The sequence below is a fragment of the Thunnus albacares genome, chromosome 8 (genome assembly GCF_914725855.1).
Source record: "Thunnus albacares chromosome 8, fThuAlb1.1, whole genome shotgun sequence".
Lineage (NCBI taxonomy): Eukaryota > Metazoa > Chordata > Actinopteri > Scombriformes > Scombridae > Thunnus > Thunnus albacares.
The window spans coordinates 34,669,902-34,685,628 of NC_058113.1; the positions used below are offsets into that span (position 1 = coordinate 34,669,902).

A 15,727-nucleotide genomic window follows, 5' to 3' on the forward strand; every position below is an offset into this window, starting at 1 on the left:
CTGTAACGTTGAAAGATATCTACTTGATTTGACTCATTTGGATGCTGAAGCTTCATATTAGCTTCAGACTGTGGATTTTGTCCTCCATCACTTCCATTGTAAGGTCATTATGAAGGGATCTTCTACTGGTCAGTATGAACAGGAGGAATGATTACAGCAAGAAACACAGCTTTAATGTTCATCTGATGACTGACTGATGGTTTAAGAAAAAAAATTGTGTATTTGTCCTTTAACAATCAATAAACAAAAGTTAAATAAAAAATAAAAGGCTTCAAGACAAAATGTAAAAGAAACAATATAATAATACAATGCCAATATAATACAATATTAATGAATGCTGACTAAATATAATAATATATTAATTCAGAAATGTTAAAAAATAAATAACACAATAATGAATAAATGAGTAAAGTTGTGTTTAAAATACTTCCCCTCTCAGCCTGGACGTCACCTGTTCCTCCTCCTCTCCTCCAGGAGGCGCTGCAGGAGCAGCTTCCTCCTCCGTCACACTGATGAACCGTTAACTCACTGTAGTGCAAAGACATGAAGAGTGCTGAGATGCTAAAAAAAAGACATTTACTTTATATACAGAGGTGATTATGTAGAGTAGATACAGCTTGTTCAGATATACAGTAATATAATAATTACAGTAATAATTTACAGATTCATTATGTATCTTTCTGGAGATTGTTGTGTTGTGTGTGAAAACGCTGAGTGTAAAAAACATAACAGACGCAGCTGCCATGACGTCACCCGTTGGTTTGTTTTGAAGATTCGAGTTTGGCATTTTGACCGTCGCCATCTTGGATCTTTGGAACCAGAAGTGACCATATTTGGACGAGAGGCTGGAGCTGACCCTAACGCTAGCTGCTAGCTGCTAGCTTGGTTAGCATGGAGCATTTACAATCTATGGTTAACTGTGATAATGCTAATGCTAATTTTTGCGACTAGTGAAAAACAGGCTTAAAACCATTAAATACAAAGTTGACTTACTGGAAAGAATTGAACATCTGACTCCTTAGAGGGTCTTTAAGTTCAACCAAACACTGAACAAGACTTTAGGGACGGCTACGGCTATACGCTATGGTTACATTACCTAACCATCCTTGTTGCCATGGTAGCGACTTACCTGCAACAGCACCCACCTGTCACTCAAAGCGACCACGCCGCTATAGAGACCAACAGAACAGTGTTTTGGTAAACATGTTTATTTCTGCTGTAAAGTCGGGTGTTTTAAAGTCTACTGACTCGCTTTTGGAGCCTCGTGTGGCCGTTTGAGGAACTGCAGTTTTTGGCACTTTCAGCCGCGGAGGTTGCTGCTTGGTGTAAACAGACGAGAGGGTCTGGCTGCAGGTCTCCTCTGTGGAGACACTTCCAGTTCAGGCTCTGCTGTCAGGACAGGAAATAACATGTTGTTGGTTTTATGCCCCGCATTAAAAACTGTGGTAGAAAATGCAGAATGTGCCAATAAAGCATCATGACTCAGCATTGACTCTGACTCTGGCTTCTCTCACATGCTCGGTATCTTACATGTAGTATTTACAGACTGTAACCATTACATTTACAACCTGGTAATGGTATTTATTTAATATTACTATGGACAAGATACTGAAAACACATCATTTCCAGTTACATACAGTGATGTTTAAAGGAAGTAATCCACCCTGTGCTTTGTCGCAGCTTCACAACATTTGTGTGCAAAGTTAATTGTTTACTTTCTTTTGTGTAAAACTGCTGCATGTTGTCCAGTAAAATGTCCAGTTTGAGCGACACCTGCACCAGTTGTTCTGTTACAGTAGCTCATGTTATATTTTCAGTTTGTGTAAATTTAAATCACCTTAACTATGTGATCTAGTCAGACTATTTGTTACGCCAACAGCTTTAGCTCATTACGTCAATCTCACATACACAAACTATGATGTAATATGCAGCTCTTTTTGGTTTATGCCTTATAGATCAATAGATATATTGGCTAGAGTCTTTAAAGGTAAATACAGCCAAAAACAATGTGATCAAATAGGCTATTGATTGTCAGCTGTTCATATTAAATTCACCTGATCACAGTTAAATAGTGTCTGTCTGCAAAGGGAAATGATGACTCAGACTTTATGGATAAATAAGTAGTAATAAGTAGTTTGTTGAATCAATGAGCTGCTATATTTGTTTATGAGTCAATCAATAAATATCGCTGTATTTACAGATTTAATCACTATGTGCTACATTGACAGAATAAATCGATTCATTCAATATTTAAATAATACTGCTATGCTGATACAATTATTCAATATGTATCATTATATTGGCAGTCAGTCACTTTTCATGGTATGTTGATCGATTTATTTCAAGTATTCATAGGATACTAATGTTTGTTTTTTTTATCATTGACAACATCACGTTAAGGAGCAACATGTACGCCGTGACAGCCATTCTGTTTTATTTTGGTGTCATTTCCTGTCCTGACAGTGGAGCCTGCAGCCAGAATAATGATTCTGATACTTTTACTTTGGAAAGGCCCTTCTTGCGTCACGTCCTCTGGAGAGAACTTAACCTGGAAGTGGGTCCTCCGAGGAGTGTCCGGATAAGGAAGCAACAGAGACCAGAACCAGAACCAGGAGCAGGACCGAGAGCATCCAGACCTCCAGAGCTCCAGACCAAGAGACCCGAACACTCGGAGACCCGGGGACGAGACCTGCAGGGACCAGAAACAGAACCAGTTCAGACCGACCCCGCAAAGTCCGCGTTGCAACAGACTTTATTCGGCTAACGGCTAACAGGTAGTTAGCCCGCCTGCTAACACGGAAGTTACCCTGACAGGTGAAGTCGGGCTCGAGCCGCAGGTGTGATTTCTTCTGAGGACTCAGTCAGGTAAGAAGAACCCCGCAGGTGCCCCTCACCTCGTCTGCGTCAGCTGCGAGGTGAGCTAACAGGCTAACATGCTAACAGGCTAACAGGGCGGTGGTCCGCTGTTAGCATTGGGAGCTAACTTGCTAACCTGCTGTTTTCAGAACACACCGATCGCATTATTGTAATCAATACTCTTTAATCAGTGATCGGTCATGTATTTCTCCTCAGCAGAATGATCCAACTCTCCGATGTACTCAGTCCTGAGGAATATTGATTATTGATCATCAGCTGTTGAGGTTGAAATAGGAAGATGATTTTGAAGAACTTTGTCAATTTACTGAAAAGATTCAGTAAAGTGTTTGTCAGCGAGTTCAGTTTCATTATGAAGCGGCTCAGTCTGTGGAGAAAATGTACAATTACATGTTCTTATTGCAAACACAGAAAATAAGCTGATTTTGTCGATATTTCTACGTGTTAAAGAGGTCAGTGACTAAATTATTATAGGTCGTAGTTTACTCTTCACTGATCATATTTTATTTGTTTATCTGCTGATTTTAGTTTTTTGCTTCAAGCAAATAATCTGGCAGCTTCATCAGAGGAGGATTTAAAATCTCTCATCAAAACATGAAGTCATGTCTTAGTTTTTCCAGAGATCTTGATCATTTTATTAATTTTACACATCAACAAATATCAGACCCCCCCCCCCCCCCCCCCCCACCTCCAGAAATGAATTTCACATTTTTATAATTATCATAAATTATATATTAATTAACAAGCAAAAATTTGATCAAGTTCCAAAGCAGCAGGATGTCAGATGGATATTTAATATTATTAATATTCTGCTGCAACTGATGATTATTATAATTATTGATTAATCTCCAGAACATTTTGTCAATTAATCATTCAGTCATAAAATGTCATAAAGTTATAATTGACTAATTATTTATAATTCAGTTACTCAGCTGATCATCTCAGCTCAGGTTATTTGCTTTTGATCGGTCAATATTGAGAAAGTTGCTAAAGCTGATCAGGTATTAATCATTATTGATCAATAGTCAGCAGAGCTGCAACTAACAATTATTTTCGTTATTGATTAATCTGCAGATTATTTCCTCAATTAATCAATTGGTTGTTTGGTCTATAAAATGTTGGTTCTTATCAAACAAACAGGAGAAAATGTTGCATTTGTTTGGGACTATTTTCAGCGGCGGATGAATCCACATTTGCTGCTCTAGTGAGTATTTGTGGCAGCAGGACGTGTCTGTGTGTGTTCATGGTGACGATCTGTGAACGTGAAGAAGAAACATAAAATAAACAGCTGCTCTTCTTCATCCTGCAGCAGCAGAAGAAGAAGAAGATGAGTGGAGGCGTGAACAGCATCGATGCAGTGAAGAAGAAGATCAAGGTCCTGCAGGGGCAGGCGGAGGAGGCCGAGGAGCGAGCGGAGAACCTGCAGAGACAGGTGGAGGAGGAGAAGAGAGTCAGAGAACAGGTAACCACACCTGCAGCACTCACTCACACACCTGCACAGGTGGTTCTGTTACTGTTCTGTTACTGTTCTGTTATTGTTCTGTTATTGTTCTGTTAGGTTCTCTTATGGTTCTGTTATTGTTCTGTGTGGTTCTCGGTGTGTCAGGTTGAGTCAGATGTCTGAAATACCTGAATGTGTTGAAGGAAGAATGTTTGGTATGTTGGAGGTGAAGAACATAGTCTGACTGCTCTGTAGTACTCTGTAGTACTCTGTAGTACTCTGTGGTACTGCATAGTACTGTGTAATACTCTGTACCTTGTAGTTTAGTCAGTGAAACCTTCCACAGTGTTAAATGTTGTTGACAGTTTCTCAGACACAAACAAACACTAATAGAACAGAAGAGCTGATCAGTTACTGCTGTAGTGTGTGAGGTTGTTTACCTGTGATACAGGTGAGGCTGACTGTGGGCTCGCTGTCCCCCGCTGTGTGTCTTGCAGGCGGAGTCGGAGGTGGCGTCTCTGAGTCGTCGTCTGCAGCTCAGTGAGGACAATCTGGATCGAGCTCAGGAGAGACTGGCCACCGCGCTCCACAAGCTGGAGGAGGTGGAGAAGGCTGCCGACGAGAGTGAGAGGTCAGATACACACACACCTGAGACACACACACACCTGAGACACACACACACCTGAGACACACACACACCTGAGACACACACACACCTGAGAGACACACACACCTGAGACACACACACACCTGAGACACACACACACACCGGAGATACACACACCTGAGACACACACACACCTGAGACACACACACACCTGAGACACACACACACCTGAGACACACACACCTGAGACACACACACACCTGAGACACAACACACCTGAGACACACACACACCTGAGACACACACACACCTGAGACACACACACCTGAGACACACACACACCTGAGACACACACACCTGAGACACAACACACCTGAGACACACACACACCTGAGACACACACACACCTGAGACACACACACACACCGGAGATACACACACCTGACACACACACACCTGAGACACACACACACCTGAGACACACACACACCTGAGACACACACACACCTGAGACACACAGCTGTAATATAAGTGAAAACACGCCTGAAACATGTGATTATATTTGTGTGTGTCAGAGGGATGAAGGTGATAGAAAACAGAGCTCTGAAGGACGAGGAGAAGATGGAGCTGCTGGAGCTTCAGCTGAGAGAAGCCAAACAGATCGCAGAGGAGGCCGACCGCAAATATGAAGAGGTACACACACACACACACACCTGTTTGTGTTGTTTGAGCTGTATGTGTGTGTGTGTGTGTGTGTGTGTGTGTGTGTGTGTGTGTGCGTGTGCGTGTGCGTGTGCGTGTGCGTGTGTGTGTGTCAGACAGGATGTTTATGTCGTGTGATTGGTGGATTTTAATAAGGTGTGTTTGTGTGTGTGTTTCATTGACAGGTGGCTCGTAAGCTGGTGATGGTAGAAGGAGAACTGGAACGAGCTGAAGAGAGAGCTGAGCAGAGCGAGAGGTTAAAACACACACACAGTATACACACATACACACACAGTATACACACACACAGTATACACATACAGTACACACATACACACACACATACAGTATACACACACACATACAGTATACACACACACATGTATACACATACAGTACACACATACACACACACATATAACGCACATCTATGCATGTCTAACATCTGCCAACATCATGAAGCTGCTTCTGCTACTGCTGATAGACAGAGAGAGAGAGAGAGACAGGTAGAGAGAGAGAGAGAGACAGGTAGAGACAGGAAGTTGAGACCAGGTCTGGATTGGACCTGCATCACCACCTGCTGCCACAGAGCTTCCAGAAATGTTTTCAGGATCCGAACAGTCATGAAAACCTGCACATGTGACCGGCCAACATGTCAACATGTCACTAAACTCACCAGCTGACTGATTGTTTACTTCTGTCAGCTTTCATGTAGTTTGATGTCATTCAATCCAACTTTATTAGCTCAGTGTTTTACCGTCTCAGTCAGACATGAAGCAGGTGGTCGCTGGGAGGAAAGGTGATGTAATCAGACTGATGATGATGATGTCACTATGATGTCACGCTGCTTCACTAACAGCGCTCTATGCATCCATCTTTCTCTTCCTGTCCGTTTCCATGGAAACATGTCGGTGCCGCTGCATGCCCTGCTTCATCCGTCCTGCTACCTGTCTGTCTGTCCACCTGTCTGTCCACCTGCTCACCTGTCTAACAGTAAAGTCCGGAGGTTGGAGGAGCAGTTGAGGAGTTTCGACCAGTCACTGAAGAGCCTGCAGGCCTCTGAGGACAAGGTACTGAGGGTCACCTGACCTCCCACCTGCTGTCAATTAAATCAGAGGATCACCACCTGACCTCTCACTGCCTCCATGACCTCTGACCTCTGACCTTTAGCTACTGCTTCAGCTCCTCCCCCTGCTGCTCTCTGCATGACTCTAGTCTGCTGCAGACACCAAATAACACTGAGACATTTTTACTCACTACACCTGACACCAGATAACACAGAGACAGGGTTACTCACTACACCAGACATCAGATAACTCAGAGACAGGGTTACTCACTACACCTGACATCAGATAACTCAGAGACAGGGTTACTCACTACACCTGACATCAGATAACTCAGAGACAGGGTTACTCACTACACCAGACATCAGATAACTCAGAGACAGGGTTACTCACTACACCTGACATCAGATAACTCAGAGACAGGGTTACTCACTACACCTGACATCAGATAACTCAGAGACAGGGTTACTCACTACACCTGACATCAGATAACTCAAGAGACAGGGTTACTCACTACACCAGACATCAGATAACTCAGAGACAGGGTTACTCACTACACCAGACATCAGATAACTCAGAGACAGGGTTACTCACTACACCTGACATCAGATAACACAGAGACAGGGTTACTCACTACACCTGACATCAGATAACACAGAGACAGGGTTACTCACTGCACCTGACATCAGATAACACAGAGACAGGGTTACTCACTACACCAGACATCAGATAACTCAGAGACAGAAGGACTCAGGACAGCGCAGCTCCGTGTGACAGTGTGTTGTTCTGTGTGACCTTTGACCTGCAGCAAGTGTCGAGTGTTGGAGGAGGAGCTGAAAACTGTCTTCACTAGTGCAAAGTCTCTGGAGGCTCAGGCTGAAAAGGTAGGAGGTCAGAGGGGCTTTCAACACCTGAGATATGTTTACCTGCTGGGTCTCAGCACACCTTAGGTGTGAGCACACCTGGTTCTCTGATTGGCTGCTGTCTGTGTGTCTCAGTATTCTCTGAAGGAGGATAGGTATGAAGAGGAGATCAAGAACCTGAGCAACAAACTGAAGGAGGTGAGAAACAAATTATGTCAAATATACTTCCTGTTTATCACTTGCTGACTTCTTGTTTATCACCTGCTGACTTTCTGATTATCACCTGTTGACTTCCTGTCCAGGCTGAAACCAGAGCAGAGTTTGCGGAGCGTACAGTGGCCAAACTGGAAAAAACCATTGATGGACTGGAAGGTGAGACTGATTCTGACTACTACTATTACTATTACTACCACTATTACTATTACTACTACTGTTACTACTATTACTACTATTATTATTACTATTACTACTACTGTTACTACTATTACTACTATTATTATTACTATTACAACTATCACTATTACTATTACTACCACTATTACTACTATTACTACTACTATTACTACTACTGTTACTACTATTACTACTATTATTATTCCTATTACTACTACCACTATTACTATTACTACTACTGTTACTACTATTACTACTATTATTACTACTATTACTATTACTACTATTACTATTACTACCACTATTACTATTATTATTACTACTATTACTATTAATACCACTATTACCACTATTACCACTATTACTATTACTACTATTATTACTATTACTACCACTATTACTATTGCTATTACTACTATTACTATTACTACTATTACTATTACTATTACTACTACTATTACTACTATTACTATTATTACTATTACTACTACTATTACTACTATTACTATTACCACTATTACTTTTACTACCACTATTACTATTATTATTACTACTATTACTATTAATACCATTATTACTATTGCTACTACTATTATTATTACTACCACTATTACTATTACCACTATTACTATTACCACTATTACTATTACTATTACTACTATTACTATTACTACTACTATTACTACTATTACTACTACTGTTACTACTATTACTATTACTACTACCACTATTACTATTACTACTACTGTTACTACTATGACTACTATTATTATTACTATTACTACTATTACTATTACTACCACTATTAGTATTACTACTATTACTTTTACTACCACTATTACTATTATTATTACTACTATTACTATTAATACCACTATTACTACCACTATTACTATTACTACTATTATTATTACTATTACTACTATTACTATTACTACTATTACTATTACTACTACCACTATTACTATTACTATTACTACTATTACTATTACTACTACTACTATTACTACTACTACTCAGAGTGACACTTCTGTTCTGTGTCTGATTGTTTGTTTGTTTGTTTGTTTGTTTTTTTGTTTGTTTTCAGACTCTCTGACTTCGGCCAGAAACGCCAACATGGAGCTGCAGGCGACTCTGAATCAGACCATGGAGGAGCTCAACTCTTGCTGAACCTCCTCCCTCCTCCCCCTGCTCCTCCCTGCTCCTCCTCCCTCCTCCTCCCCTCTGCTCCTCCCTCCTCCTCCTCTCTCATCTCTGCTGCCTGAGTCGATGTCGGGAACTCTGTGGCCAAAACATTCCTTTTGCTCCTGGATCTCCTTGCACCTCCTGCTCCTCTAATACTTTTACTCTTCCTCCTCCACCACCTCCTCCTCCTCCTGGTGGATGCGAGGGAGGTGTCAGGGTGGTGCAGATTTCTCCTCTTCTCTAAATGATTCCTACTTTCACACATTCCTTCTCTGAACCTTAAAGTCACATTTGGAGTGTTGCTTTTTTTTACTCCTCCTGTCTGGCCCCCCTCCTCCTCCCTCCTCCCCCCACCCCCCTCCCCCCTCCTCCTCCCTCCTCCCCCGATCCCCCCCCCCCCTCCTCCCCCAATCTCCTCTTTCCTCTCTCCTCCCTCCTTCTTCCTCCTCCCATCTCCTCTCCCTCCTCCCTCCTCCCCCCATTTCCTCTCTCCTCCTTCCCTACTGACGGTGCCAACCCCCCCTCACCCTCCTCCTCTGATGATCATCTGAGGGAGGCCAGACGAGGATGTTGGGAGATTGTTTTTTTTTCTATAAGGGATTCTAACAGTGACTTACAGCCGTTCCCTTGTTAAGTGATTAACTAATTAATTAACGACTAATTAACCTCTGAGTGTTTGTCTTAACGGTTTGTCGCTACTTTGATTTGTCTTCTTTGCCACAATAATTAATGATTGATTGATTAATTAGCCAATGTCCTGTTAGCCAAATGATTGATTGTTTTTGTTCCTGGGAGGGGGGCGTGGTTTAAGGGATCAGCCAATCATAGTGAGGCATTCCACTGCCATATATATATATATGGTGAACCAGGGGCCAATAAGAAGTCAGATAGACACGCCTCCTTTCTTTTTTTTTCTTCTACAGGTGACCTTTGACCTGATGACGTGAATTAATAAAGTTTAGAAGTGTTTTTATCTGGAAGCCAGTGATGATGTCATCACTGTGCTGATGTCATCTCATTGTAATAAATCATGATACATAGTGACAACAGGATTTTATAAAATAAAAGCACCATCGCTGGTATGTAGATCCAACATGGACTCACTGTCGTTATTCTCAGACATCAAAGTTCAATTATTTCTCGTCATGTTTCATCCTGACTGTACGGAGTCTCGGAGGGGTCATGAAAAGAAACAAACTCCGTCTATTCAGAGATGTTTCTTCTTCTGCTGAATGTTTGAGCTTCTCTGCAGTTTGTTTTCATTCGTCTGCTGAAGGAGGAAAGTTTCTCGGAGCTCACTGAAAATCTGATTTTTTTTAAGAGGCGGGGCTACAAGCAGGATTTGTGACATCACAAATAGCTTTTAAGCCAATCATGGTTCAGTATTCAACTTACACAGGTGTGATGCCTCCAGAGCACAAACACTGAGATGAACTTCACAGTGAAGGAGGAAACATTCAACTTTTGAAATGTCACATATTTACATATTCATAAATTCAGGATTTAAGGAGTTAATTGTAATTTCAAGGATTTTATCAAGATAATTGAATGTTTTTGTGAAAAAAACAATATCAGACACATCATTAGTCAAAGCAGAGTGTTTCATATACATCTTAAAACATGTCTAGAGGAGTCCATTCAGTCATTTGTGCTCTTGATTTAATAGAGCACAAATTAATTTGAGAGTATAAACTAGTTTTTTTTCTTCGTGGGCCCTTCTGGGCTCCGTATGAATGTGAAATAGTGGAACCGTTTTAGAAGCTCCTTCCTGTTTGATCAGTTTCCTTCATTGTGAAACTTCCTTTTCTGTGGTTGGATGTGTTGAAGGGAGCAGCAGCGCCTCCTGCTGGTCTGACAGGTAACTGATCCAGGTGGATATTAACGTACAGATGAATTAAAAGCAAGTCATGAAGAAGATTCTGTCACTTCATGTTTCATTGTATTTTGAGTTGAACTTTGTAAAAGTTACTTTTTTAATTCATCAAACCATCAAGAAGGACGACAACAGGATCAACATGATCAACAACCTGCAGCTCAAACTAACTGTTGTTCAATAAAACTTCTTCCAGGCATGTAGAATATATTCAGTCTATAAATAGAATCAAATTTAGAGAAGTGACTCAGACTAAAGAACATCTGACTGTTGACTCTCTGCATGAGCTCAGATTCTTTACTGCAGTACTAATACAACAATGATAAAATACTCCATCAGAAGTACATTTCTGCATTCAAACTTGTATTTTACTTCAGTAAAAGTAGAACACTTCCTGTTGTATTACTGGTTCGATACTTGAATGTATGAACAGAAGTTTAAATATTCTGACAGTTCATTGAATTTGTTGTAACTGCATCATCATGTCTTTATAAAATCAGTTTTCAGGTATTTAAATATTTCAGTTTGATGATTCTTTATACTGGTACTACATAACATTTATCTGACAGCTGCAGTATTCACTACTACTTCACTACTGCACAGAGAAGAAGCAGGAAACTTTAGAAAACAACAAACTGAAACATCGAATCTTAAACTTTAAAACTTCACAGATGTTCTGAACGTTGAAGCTGAAGATTCTTCGTCTCTGTGATGTTGAATTTGAAGTTGCGTCAGTATTACATCACTTCCTGTTGGTACAACACAGTACGGGACACTGAAAACTGAGTACTGACAGTTACTATGAAGTAATCTGAATACAGTTAGTTTGTAGTGAGACTAACGAGTCCTGATGAACCGTCTGATGCTCGAAGGCACGAAGGCAGAAATCTGAAGGATGTTTGTTGCTGCTGGCTGACATCTGTTTAAATAAAGTTTATCATCAAAAACACATTTACAGTTTGAAGTTAAAACCTGTTCAGGTGAGAATCTCCCAGCAGCCTTTGCTCTGAGTGATGATGTCATCAACCCGACAGTGACGGAGCTGTAGACTTGTCTTCAGTTCTGATTGATAATTATCAATTTATTGATCAAATGTTCTGATAGAACTGTTTGGAGATGAAAAGAACTCTATTGATCCTCAGAGAGGAAACGCTGATCAGCTCCACAGACCTGATCAATACGATTATTGATCAGTGATTATCAGCTGATGATGAAGCTGCTTCCTCGGCCAGCGTCAGGATCGGCTGCAGTTGCTCCTCTAACGAGGGGGCGTCGGCCTCGTTAGTGATGATCCAATCAAACTTGACGCTGCTGTCCAACCCACACTCTGACTCTGCATCGTCCACACCTGAGAGAGAGACAGACAGGAGGACAGTCAGACAGACAGGTAAACACACAGGTTCACACACAGACAGACAGACAGACAGGTCATCATACCTGCAGTGAAGCTCCACCCCCTCTGTTTCCTGGTGTTCTCTGAACTTTGAACTCTGACACAACGAGTCTGTCGAGGAAACTCTGTCCAGAACCACTGCAGGTCTGACAGCCGCCGGGCATCACTCACCACCTGACCAATCAGAGAGCAGAGCGTCACTCACCGCCTGACCAATCAGAGAGCAGAGCGTCACTCACCGCCTGACCAATCATTTCACCTCAGTGGTTGCTACAGTGTTGCTGTGGTGTCTTGGAAGCTGCAAGATCAGCAGGTGGTCGCTAGTTGGTCACATAGCCTGTCGGTTGCTACGGTGTTGCCAGTTGGTTGCTATGGTGTTGCTAGTCAGTTTGCTATGGTGTTGCTGATTGGTTGCTACGGTGTTGCCAGTCGGTTGCTATGGTGTTGCCAGTCGGTTGCTATGGTGTTGCTAGTCAGTTTGCTATGGTGTTGCTGATTGGTTGCTACGGTGTTTCCAGTCGGTTGCTATGGTGTTGCTGATTGGTTGCTACGGTGTTGCCAGTCAGTTGTTATGGTGTTGCTGATTGGTTGCTACGGTGTTGCCAGTTGGTTGTTATGGTGTTGCTGATTGGTTGCTACGGTGTTGCCAGTTGGTTGCTATGGTGTTGCTGATTGGTTGCTACGGTGTTTCCAGTCGGTTGCTATGGTGTTGCTGATTGGTTGCTACGGTGTTGCCAGTCAGTTGTTATGGTGTTGCTGATTGGTAGCTACGGTGTTGCCAGTCGGTTGCTATGGTGTTGCTGATTGGTTGCTACGGTGTTGCCAGTCGGTTGCTATGGTGTTGCTGATTGGTTGCTACGGTGTTGCTGATTGGTTGCTACGGTGTTGCTAGGGAGTACTTTGGTTGTTTGGATCACATGTGAAAGTGGTTCAGTGGAGGAGCAGCCGGATAAACAAATAGTCCAGAAGAAGAGAAAGTAGAATAGAAGTAAAAGAGAAGAAGAAGAAGAAGTGGCGGTGACATCAGCATATGACCACCTACCCAGACAGGTTGCCGTGCTCCTCTGGTTGCTAGGCGACAGAAGAATCCGGGGTCCTTGAGTCGTCGAGCTTCTCCCCAGCGAATCATATCAGCCCGATACTGCTCCTTATAAAGACCAGGACCCAGTAGCTGGTCCAGGTCCAGACCATGTTCCTGCAGGACCAGCACACAGAACCAGCATGACTCAGGGGTAACCATGGAGATGTAACCGTGGAGATGTAACCATGGTGACGTGTCTATGTCTCACCTGAGCGTACTGCTGTTTCAGAGGTCCAGACAGACGCAGGACGCAGCAAACATCTGCTCCTAAACTACAGAAGAAGAAGATTCAAAAGTAAAAAGTACAGAAGAAAAATGTTGTTAAAGTATCAAAGTAAAAGTATCTCATAATGTCTCCATTTACAGTCTCATATTGATCATGTACATATTATTGGAATGTTAATATTGATTCAGTGACGTCATGTAAACAGACTCAGTCTCTGTAACTGTAAACTTTATAAACCGATCATTTAAAATGTAAAATATTGATCTCAGGTCAGCACTGACACAAATCATTGATCAGACAGTGAATACAGAAACTGATCAGATCAATAAAGCGGATGTGATCGGTAAGTTACCGGTTGAGGATCAAGTCTGTCACATAATCTTTTCCGGACTTCCGTTTCCCGCTGAAGACCAGAATCAGTTGGGGTTCAGAGACTCGGTCCTCCATCTGTCGTCAGTGATCACCTATCGATCCCTGCGGATCCGCTGCTCATTTATATCCGCTCCGTGTTCGGACGGTCGGACCACACCGGGCCGGTACCGTAACTGACGGAGGAAACAGGAAGCACTTCCAAATAAATCTCCTCTCGGACTAACTGACGTCACTTATCAATATTAAACTGATTGGTTATCGATCAGACGATGTGTGAAGTTTTTCTGTGGAGAGAAATCAGCAAAATAAAGCGCAGTGTTTTTCTGAAAGACGACAGTTTAGACGCATTACGGTAACACATGATCATCGTCACATTCTGGACTGAACCACTGCAGCTGCGGGCGGGGGGGGGGGGGGGGGGGGGGGGGCGGGGGGGGCATGTAATGATTATTCAAAGCGTGGTAAAATCATATGTTTGTGTCTTGTTGTTCTACATGTTACTGAAACATTTTCAGTGAAAATTAAACTGTGATCTTTGTGTGTTAGTTACAGAAGGAATGTGTGTAAATGTGCTTTTGTGTAAACAGACAGGTGACAAATTAAAGGACAAACTGGTCCAAGTCTGAATGCTGGACCCCTACAGTGAGGGGGTCTGGGGGCTCTGTTATGCTGGCATGGTTTGGGTCCACTTGTCCCCTTAGAGGGAAGCGTCACTGCTAATCAATACAAAGTTGTTCTGAGTGATCATCTTTATCCTATGATGAAACATTTCTATCCTGATGGGAGTGGTCTCTTCCAGGATGACAATGCCCCAATTCACAGGACACGTGGGGTCACTGAATGGTTTCAAAGTCACCAGATCTCCACCCAGCTGAACACCTGTGGCAGATTTTGGACTGACGTGTTAGACAGCGCTCTACACCACCATCATCAAAGCCCAACTCCTTATTAAGACACTTTATTTTGGCTTTTCCTTTCATTTGTCACCCGTCCGTATGTACAGCAGTTTGTTTGTGGCTTAAACTTAACATTAGTCAACAATCAGGTATTTATTCATCAACATTGTATCAATCATGAACAGTGTCTCTAGTCTCTAGAATATCAGAAAATAATTTTTGGGGGTAAATTGAGCCATTGACTCAACTTGCTCCAACATCACCAGCACATTTTACTCCACAACCTCCATTTAGACAAAACTGTTTCACAGAGTGGCTCAGATCCACAGTTATGCTGAGTTTATGACCTTGTTTTGTAGCTTACACTGACTTAAATTAACATGTAATAATGTCCAAATCTTATCATTTTTAATTAAGATACAAGACTGATAACTTTTTTTTTTTTGCTCTGTTTTGCTGACCACTCTCTCCATGTACTCGAGTCCAAGATGGATTGAGTAATGTGAACTATTCTTTCTTAATTTGTGATCACATGATTACTTTTGTTTATGGTTACCTAGATAAAGGGGGCGGCTCTATTTACCCCATTCTCCCCTATTATGTCAGGCATGTCCAGTAACCATCGGGACTTTGCAATATAGTCAAAAGTAATAAAAACAACCAAACCAACATATTCATTTGGGTTCCTGCTCACAGAGGCATTCTGGGAAATGAAAGGTTGTTCAAACTAGCCAAACAGACTAGTGTGATGGAGGAC

General features: G+C 42.0%; 3 protein-coding genes across 7 annotated transcripts in view; 2 read left to right on the forward strand and 1 right to left on the reverse strand.

The window, feature by feature from the left end:
* Nucleotides 1–2,570: 2,570 nt before the first annotated feature.
* Nucleotides 2,571–9,465, forward strand: LOC122987553 (tropomyosin alpha-4 chain-like). Of its 4 annotated transcripts, none has more exons than XM_044359477.1 (9): nucleotides 2,571–2,865; nucleotides 4,181–4,336; nucleotides 4,813–4,946; nucleotides 5,498–5,615; nucleotides 5,810–5,880; nucleotides 7,497–7,572; nucleotides 7,687–7,749; nucleotides 7,854–7,923; nucleotides 9,032–9,465. In XM_044359477.1, the coding sequence occupies exons 2-9, from the start codon at nucleotides 4,202–4,204 to the stop codon at nucleotides 9,112–9,114; spliced, it is 750 nt and encodes a 249-aa protein (XP_044215412.1). In that variant the 5' UTR covers nucleotides 2,571–2,865; nucleotides 4,181–4,201; the 3' UTR covers nucleotides 9,115–9,465. The 4 variants fall into 4 exon arrangements, with proteins under 4 accessions (XP_044215412.1, XP_044215411.1, XP_044215410.1 ...); XM_044359476.1 differs by having other exon boundaries at nucleotides 4,187–4,336; XM_044359475.1 differs by lacking the exon at nucleotides 7,497–7,572 and adding an exon at nucleotides 6,619–6,694 and having other exon boundaries at nucleotides 2,572–2,865; nucleotides 4,184–4,336; nucleotides 9,032–9,464.
* A 1,801-nt stretch (nucleotides 9,466–11,266) lies between these two features.
* pmvk (phosphomevalonate kinase) lies at nucleotides 11,267–14,432 on the reverse strand. The gene is made up of 5 exons (XM_044359489.1): nucleotides 14,055–14,432; nucleotides 13,685–13,748; nucleotides 13,438–13,590; nucleotides 12,440–12,569; nucleotides 11,267–12,350 (listed from the first exon to the last, which is right to left on the reverse strand). The coding sequence occupies exons 1-5, from the start codon at nucleotides 14,147–14,149 to the stop codon at nucleotides 12,193–12,195; spliced, it is 600 nt and encodes a 199-aa protein (XP_044215424.1). The 5' UTR covers nucleotides 14,150–14,432; the 3' UTR covers nucleotides 11,267–12,192.
* decr1 (2,4-dienoyl CoA reductase 1, mitochondrial) overlaps nucleotides 12,649–15,727 on the forward strand; it is an 8,238-nt gene continuing 5,159 nt past the window's right edge. Inside the window, exon 1 of one of the 2 annotated variants that reach the window (XM_044359459.1) lies at nucleotides 12,649–12,708. The gene's annotated coding sequence lies outside the window, so the exon portion shown is untranslated. Of the gene's footprint in view, nucleotides 12,709–13,693; nucleotides 13,772–15,727 lie in introns of those variants that run through there. The other variant, XM_044359458.1, reaches the window with a different exon arrangement.

Coding starts and splice junctions, on each gene's coding strand:
- LOC122987553 (XM_044359477.1), top strand. CDS start 4,202: ATGAGTGGAGGCGTGAACAGCATCGATGCAGTGAAGAAGAAGATCAAG. Junction 5,616..5,809: donor CCGACCGCAAATATGAAGAG/GTACACACACAC, acceptor TTTCATTGACAG/GTGGCTCGTAAGCTGGTGAT. Junction 7,750..7,853: donor TGAGCAACAAACTGAAGGAG/GTGAGAAACAAA, acceptor CTTCCTGTCCAG/GCTGAAACCAGAGCAGAGTT.
- pmvk (XM_044359489.1), bottom strand. CDS start 14,149: ATGGAGGACCGAGTCTCTGAACCCCAACTGATTCTGGTCTTCAGCGGG. Junction 13,749..14,054: donor ACAGACTTGATCCTCAACCG/GTAACTTACCGA, acceptor CTTCTTCTGTAG/TTTAGGAGCAGATGTTTGCT. Junction 12,351..12,439: donor GGGGTGGAGCTTCACTGCAG/GTATGATGACCT, acceptor TCTCTCTCTCAG/GTGTGGACGATGCAGAGTCA.